An 8,215-nucleotide genomic window follows, 5' to 3' on the forward strand; every position below is an offset into this window, starting at 1 on the left:
GGGTCTCTCCTCCTCCTGCCTCCTCTTTCCCTCATCCACCCGCTGGCCTCCATCACTAGCTAATGTTACTGAATCTGTGGAAGCTCCGCGATAGCCACCACAAGAAGTAACGAATAACGACCCTATCTAAATCCCAGTAACGATTAACGCGTTCCTCATTTTGGCATAATAACTAGTTACCGTGCTCGTTACCACAATAATAACGTAGTTACTGTAACACGTTACTTAATAACGCGTTAGTCCCTACACTTCTCATTTGCAAGCGAGCCTCAATACACGCTTGATAAGGGACTTCCTGGATTTCTTGACACATACTTCAAAGCCTCGAAACACTGTGGTTCATCACTATCAGACGGGGATTTTATTGTTTGTCTCGTGTTGTCAGCCTTTATTTTGATTTATTATATGATATTATCATTTCTCCCTTTTTTAAATGTGTCAGTGTTGGAAAAAAATGGCAAAATCTCCAATTGTATAGCATGAACTCCTAAATATGAAAGCGTATGCTCAAGCTTAAGAGTTACAGACTATGAATCAAGTTTGGGTGTTGACAGAATGCATACAGAAGGCATGTAAAATCCTGAAAACAATGACAGCAGGTGTTTACGTCAACACAACAGTTTCTTTCTTATTAGTTCCCCTTTGACAGCATCAAATGAGAACAACTTGTTCACCTGATGGTACATCTATTATAATAACTTGCTTAGTGCACAACATTGTCAGCAAGCTTGAAGCATGGCACAACTCACCGCCACAGTGAATACCCTTAACTTTTCCTCCACTCCTGGATATTCACCCATCACCTCCTGGTCCACAGGCATGGCTCCTACAGTGGTGATGTCCATCTGCTTCCTGATGGGATTCCCTGGAAACATCGCTGTCATCATTCTCAAGCCAAACTGGGAGAACATGTCCAGTCTGAGCCAGAGTTTGATGCTGAGTCTGGCTGTGTCAGACCTGCTCTGCATAATTACCATTCCAGTGTGGATTTACTCTTTCCTCAATAGCTGGATGATAGGTGAGGCATCTTGCAAACTCATTACATACTTTGTGTATTGCACCATTCATGTCAGCCTGCTGACTGTGACTCTGCTGAGTGTCCAGCGTTACCTTCAGGTCGTTCACCTGCAAACGAGTTTAAAGCAGGTTGAAGCATGGAAGCTGCTGGTTCCACTCTGGCTGGCTGCAATGATCCTGTCCACTCCTGAGTTGGTAGTTCGAAAGCTGGTGGAACAACGACAGTGGACAAAATGCAAAAATAAACACTCTTCTGATGGCCAGAGGTTGGCTGTGGTGTTGGCAGAGACTCTTGTAGTATTTCTTTCACTTTCTGTCATAATGTTTACATACATCCGTCTCTACAGAAAGGTGAATCGGGCAGCGTTTTTCAACAATTCACAGACCAACAGACTAATTACCAGGATCATTGTGACCTCTGTTGTCCTGTGGATGCCATATCTTTCTATAAATGTGTTGGGTGTGGCAGCTATTTCCTTGAAAAACGAGGGACTGCTGAAGTTTTGTGAAGACAGCTGGAGCATTGTTGGAGCACTAACATTTATAAATAGTGCAGTGAATCCACTCCTGTACGCCTTCACTTCAATCCGTTTGACCACTCTGCGCCAAAAATTTGCTGAACACTTCATACAGAAGTTCAGAAATTCCCCAAATCTGACTCTGTCAAGAGATATCAGTACAGAAGCAATATCTCAATGTTAAAAGCTCTCAGGGGAATTAATTTTCCCTTGTGACATTGGAAAAGGCATCTTTTGGTCAAGTGATTTCTCTCCTGCTGTTACATGTAGGTTGTGGTGCTCTCTATTTGTCACAATGAGTTTTTGGTTTAAGCTCTAAATGTGAAAATACATGTTTGTTGACAGGGAAGCAGACAAATGTTGAAAGAATTAAAAGACCAATTACATTAGAGGAAGCAGCTGTGTGTTCTTCCTGGTAAGAGTGGGAACACAATGAAAAATGACTTCACTATAGCTGAAAATGTTTTGTAATAGTTTTAATATTTCTTAGAGAAATGTTTGCCAGTTCTGATGATGTGTTTGTGCTTATCTATGTTCCCGAGGATTTGATGAGAGCAGCTGGCTAACTAGTGATTGACCTCACTCAATGTATAGGAATTTCTTTTATTTATGTATTAATCACATTATTTTATTGTATAATGCCTTGGTGCCACTGGATTTTAGCATGTCTCACACTCATGCAGTTAGACAGATGGTGGGGGTCTGGTAAGGAAGTTGGGGGGAAGCAGACAACTCCACAGGAAGAATCTTTTGTCTCTTCGATGACTCTGGGAGGTAGCAAGGGAGTGTGAACCTTAAGGTGTGAAACAACTGTGTACTGCCTTTTGTTCCTGGAGTAGGTATTTAACTGGGAGCCATGCTAGGCTCAGTAATAGACTGCTGACTGTCTGCCCCGCGGTCATGCAGGCTCTCCACCAAGCTTGGTTTTTCTGTTCTTTGTTTGTGATTAAAGAATGTTAGCTACCGCTCACCGCTTGTCTGCAGGCTTTATTTAAATGGAAAACATCCACAACACTCAATAATAAAGTAAATTTCCCAAATACCATATGTAAGTAATATAATATGTAGAAATGCATTAAATGTAGAAACAACACAAAAAGTAGTTAAATCGTCTCCTGCAACTCTGTATAGCATGAGATTATTAATACTGATGCAGTAAATAAGATTAACATCACTTCCCTGTTGTAATTGGTTACAGTGGAACCAATTGTTTTATGTACTGTTGCACAGTTTTGTTTTGTTTTTTTGTTTTTTTACAGTGCATCATATTATGCACATTTCTCAACTGTTTAACTAAAACCTGTAAAGGTACAACTATATCTGGCACCGTTACAGAGTACCTGTGTGTGTGTTCTCTTCTTCCTTCAGAAAAGGTTTTAGAGAAATGTATTTTTATTTTTGAAAGCTTCACTCACTTCAATTCTTTCACCGCCTCTGTGATTGTATTCACTGGAAAATCTCAACGAAGCTTTGCATTGTTCTTTCACTGAAATGCCCCATGACGTGTTGAAGAATTGTTATTCTATTAGCGTATTTACTCTTCAGCTTAAAATATCATCTGCTTTCGCTGCTTTTGGCCTCTTGTATAGCAATATTATGCTTTACCACTAGATCGCAGTAGAGGCTTTGATACTTCATGGTAATATGAGCCAAAACAAAAAACAAAGCAACTGACTGATTATGTCTTACCTAAGAAAACAATATTGCAGCAGAAATGAATTCCCCTTATTTTCTTGAAAAGCTACTTCTGTGTCCATTAATGACTTTCTCAAAAGTCATTTTCTGCAGGGTCTTCCTCATCTTGTTATTAAAAAGAATTTTACACCATTTTTTATTTCTTTTAGCCATGTTCGTTTTTCTTCCACACATTCTTGTATCAAAAAACATTACATTCAATCATGTTCACATTTTAAAACAACTTGATTTTCTTTTTTTTCTCCGTTGTATTATATGTATAAATCTACAAAATAATTACCTTACCTCAGTCTTCTTATTTACAGTAAATCTGTAAATAGATTCTGCTGTTGTCATGGACTGTGTGCAGCAGACAGGAATGGAGGACCCAAAATGCAGACTCCAGGAGGCAAACGTGAACGCAAAACTCAGCTTTTATTGCAGGAGGGCAAAAAACTGAAACTAAAGCTATGTTCACACTGCAGGTCTTAATGCTCAATTCCGATTTTTTGATCAAATCCGATTGTTTTTGTCTGGTTGTTCACACCACAAATAAAATATGACAGCAAACACGCTCTAGTGTGAACGGTTCACGGCCCTCAAAGTGGCCGGCATGTGCAAAAGAAGACGTCACACACAACGCGCTCTGTTTACGGAAGTAAAAATGGCGGCCACAGTGCTAGTTATTCAAGTTTAGCTTGAATAGAATTGTCTCCCCATATGCTAAACTAGTCCAAAACCTCACTTTCTGTCTATTGACTCGCTCCATCTCCAGTTTCCACTGCCATACTTTCTCGTTTGTCTTCTCCGGCACTGATAATTGGTGTCTGTCTTGTGCCAGTGACATAAAAGATGGATTTAATGTGACATGACCATTCAAACAGCAGTCGCTTTCTAAAACATCAGATATGTATCGGATTCAGTACCACATATGAAAGTGGCCAAAGTCGGATTTGTAAATATCGGATTTGTGCTGTTAGAACTGTCATCCTATGAGCCGATATGGGTCGCATATGGTCAAAAAAGTCAGATTTGATGCGCTTTCGTCTGCAGTGTGAATGTAGCCTAACTTAAACAGGCAGAACACACACCATGGAATAAGGAGATCGGAAAACACAGGGCTTAAATACGCAGTGGGATAACGAGGGAACGAGATAAAGGAGTAGAGCACAGCTGGGAGTAATCAAACATGACACGAACAAGGGGAAGCAAAGTAAAACAGGAAACATAACACAGAGACGCGGGCTTGACAAGGGGATATGCCTGCCAGGGAAGACAAATACAGAAACCAAAAGACTAAGAACTCTAAATAACACAAAAGCAAAGACTAATAATAAACAACACAAAACACTGGGTCACAGACCCAGGACCGTGACCACTGTCCTGCTTCAAAAATCTTTCTTGCAAAGTCACACCAGGTCTTTGCCTCCCATAAACCCACTGCTTTGTATGTTGTTAAATTCTCAGTTCTTTGATCTTTGGGCTGAAGGAAGGACAACACTCGGTGTATAAATGCTCAATCAACAATCATTTTATTCCATACAATTCTCATTATTCCATACAACACTTTTGAGCATAAACCATCCGGAGGGGAGATGAGCGCGGGAGGGTGTCCGCCTGATCTCGTCGTGTCTGAGCGTTTCTCACATTCTTATACCTTCAGCCCCCTCCACAGTCATAAAACCTAAACATCCACATTCTTTCTCTCTCTCAGTGAGCCTAAGTTATGACCTTGGCTTCCTGTGCAGTATGTTCAGTTCTTTTCTAATCAGACAAATAAGGACATGATTCTCTGAAAATGATATTTCTTATAACGCAGCAGTAGCATGCAACATAAAACAATATCATTCACCATAAATCTGCAATCTAATTTAATACAAATCAGTTTAATAACTGTACTAGTTATCACCTTCTTCTAAGTCAGGAGAATAATGCAAACTAAAACTACAAACTGATTTCACAATCTTTAATTAGGGGTCTAACATGGCATAAGATAATATAATAATCTCACAATGTTCAGACGTATTTACAAAGACTTCAAGGATCCAGTGGCAGATCTTGGGATATTTAATAGGTGTGAATCTCACTGCATCATTTAAGTCTCTCTGCTCACGCTCCTCAATTTCCACCTATGGCTTGAAAACACCCCAGCCACCCTCCTCTGCAACTTCCCTTTACTGCATGCATGTCCTGCTTCCTGTCTGACTCAGATGTAAACACCTGGTACACCGGCCTGCACATAACAGTTCTGATACATCAAATCATCAGATGTCTTTGCCACTGAGCACCACCATCTCACCTCCTGGGTCTTTGTTACCTTCACCCTAGGAAGAGGGATGAGTGTATGGACAGAATAGACCCCAATTGATCTCACCTTGAGAGTTGCAGGGACAAGTTGGGTATGGGACAGCCTCACCCTAGGAACAAGGAAAGGTTCAGGGACTGGCTGGAACCTGGCCCTGGCTGCTCTCACACTGGGGTTAAGATTAGTGGAGGGATTAGCTCAGGAGAAATAACAGTCTTTGGAGATTCAGATAACCAAGAGGGTGATTATAGATATGGTCTTTGTCTCTAGTAAACAGTGAGTGTTTATGCTAAGACACACAAACTTGGCATAGACAAAAGATAAACAAGCATGGGGACATGACAGACTACATATAGGGGATGGTAGGAAGAACAGACAGAGACAAGACTAAGATGAACAGGATAAGAGAGGGAATGAGCTAATAATGAGCTTGTGCCTCACTCATGTTATTGCCCGGCCATCTTAAGATGATTTGCGGGTGGAAAAAACATTTGATGTGGTTTCATTTTCCACTCTATGTCTAAAAAAAGCTCATGTGAAAGTTAGCGAAAGACATGCAAATATGCTTGGATACAAAAATGCAAAAATCCAGAAATGCCCAGCTGGAAATAAAATAAACACATCCACAGCTCCCAATAAATGCTGTCCTCATTGTAAAAAAACAACAACAACAAAAAAAACCATAGCTGTCCACCCACATTTCTAGGCTTCTATGATGTTTAATGGCTCAAATTGTAGAAAATCTACAATTTGATGACATCAAAGTGATAAAGTTTAACTTTTGTTTCTAGATGTTCTTACACTGGTGCTCTCTGAATAAATGGAAATAAATGCAAAGATTTATAGAAAAAGTCATGCAAAAATCCTGAAACCATCAATGCAAATGTTTGGATCAGCATCACAGTATCTTTATTATTAGTTCCTCTTTGACTTCATCAAAAGTAACGACTTGTTCATGTGGCTGCACATTTATCATCACCATCACTTGTTCAGTGCACAACAGTCAGCAAGTTTGCAGCATGGCACAATTCAACTCCACCATGGTTACTTCTAACATGTCTTCCTCTCCTGGAGATTCACCTCATCCTTCCTTGGACTCCAGGGGTCTGGTTCCTGCAGTAGTGATGTCCATCTGCTTCCTGATGGGATTTCCTGGAAACATTGCTGTGATCATTCTCAAGCCAAACTGGGAGAACATGTCCAGTTTGAGTCAAAGTTTGATGCTGAGTCTGGCTGTGTCAGACCTGCTCTGCTTGGTTACCCTTCCACTGTGGATTTACTCATTCCTCTATGGGTGGACCTTTAGGCTGGTGGGCTGCAAAATCATAACATACTTTGTGTATTGCAGTCTTTATACCAGCCTGCTGACTTTAACTGTGCTGAGTGTCCAGCGATACCTTCAGGTCGTTCACCTGCAGAGGAGTTTAAATAGGGTAAGAGCAAAGATGCTGCTGCTTCCGCTCTGGCTGGCTTCGATGATCCTGTCCACTCCTGCTTTAGTTTTTCGACAGTTATCTGAAGATCAGCGATGGACAACATGCAGTAATCAATACTCCTTCGAGGGCCAGAGGATGGCTGTGGTGTTGTCAGAGACTCTTGTAGGATTTGTGTCGCTTTCTGTCATTGTTTTTTCATACATCAATCTGTACAGAAAAGTGAGTCGGGCAGTACTTTTCAACAATCCACAGACCACCAGACTGATTACCAGCATCACTGTGACCTTGGTTGTCCTGTGGGCGCCATATCTTGTCATTAATGTAATTAGCATGGCAGCGATTTCCCTAAAGAACGAGGGCCTGCTGAAATTTTGTGATGACATTAGGCGCACTGTTGCAGCAATAATATTTGTAAACAGTGCCCTGAATCCACTCCTGTATGCCTTTACTTCTAATCGTTTGTCCAGCCTGTGCCACAAATCTGCTCAACTTTTCATACAGAAGTTCAGATTTTCCCCAACTATGTCCACAGATCTCACTGCTGGAGAAGCAACTCAATGACAAAAGCTGATTGGGAAATTAAGTCAAAAAATCTCCTCTATCCCATTGATACACACAGTGTGCCATCCACTCTATCACAGACAGCTGTTGGTGATGGCTGGTGTAACGATAAACTTTGAGGTTAAGCAACATCTCCCCTCAAACCAGCTGTGTGCTGATTACAGCTGGTCCTCAAACAGAGGATATACATCTTTGTGGAAAAGAATTATGAAAACACTAAACACTAAAAAGAATCAATGTACATATTAAATGAAATACCATTATAGGCAATCAATTATTACCTTAATTTATGGTATAATCTCCATTTTCTCTTTCTTTTTTTGCTTTTTTTGCACATTAGTTTTTATGGAAATACGGAATGACGGATTCTTTTCTTTTCTTGTTTTGGTTTTCTTTTTTCTCAATTCTTGTTTCTTTTTAAAGCATTCTATATCCAAGGATTGTTGTTTTTTCTCTCAGTTATAGCATTGTCACTGCTATTAGCAGGGAGAGGGAAGGGGTGGGGGTGGGGGGGGGGTTGTCATGGCCTTTGTCTAGGGACCCAGGGCTCAGGCATTTTCAGTGTATGTTTATGTTTATGTTTTCCGTGTGTTGTATTGGTTTGCTCTCCGTCTCTCCATGTGTCTCTGTGTGAGCTTCCGGAGGTGTGGGTTCGCTGAGGAGACTGCGAACCCGGAAGTGGTCTACTCGAGAGACAGCCGCAC

General features: G+C 40.8%; 2 protein-coding genes across 2 annotated transcripts; both read left to right on the top strand.

Annotated features, from left to right (window-relative positions):
- Nucleotides 1-516: 516 nt before the first annotated feature.
- On the top strand, nt 517-3,339 carry LOC121815575 (C-C chemokine receptor type 8-like). Its single transcript, XM_042227064.1, has one exon. It carries the CDS (start codon nt 736-738, stop codon nt 1,717-1,719), a length of 984 nt encoding a protein of 327 aa, XP_042082998.1. The 5' UTR covers nt 517-735; the 3' UTR covers nt 1,720-3,339.
- Nucleotides 3,340-6,472: 3,133 nt separating this feature from the next.
- On the top strand, nt 6,473-7,938 carry LOC121815328 (C-X-C chemokine receptor type 2-like). The gene has a single exon (XM_042225764.1). The coding sequence runs from the start codon at nt 6,534-6,536 to the stop codon at nt 7,509-7,511; it is 978 nt and encodes a 325-aa protein (XP_042081698.1). The 5' UTR covers nt 6,473-6,533; the 3' UTR covers nt 7,512-7,938.
- Nucleotides 7,939-8,215: the final 277 nt, after the last annotated feature.

Source organism: Haplochromis burtoni, unplaced genomic scaffold, assembly GCF_018398535.1.
Source record: "Haplochromis burtoni strain Fernald_Lab_line unplaced genomic scaffold, NCSU_Asbu1 Contig_8, whole genome shotgun sequence".
Taxonomy (NCBI): domain Eukaryota; kingdom Metazoa; phylum Chordata; class Actinopteri; order Cichliformes; family Cichlidae; genus Haplochromis; species Haplochromis burtoni.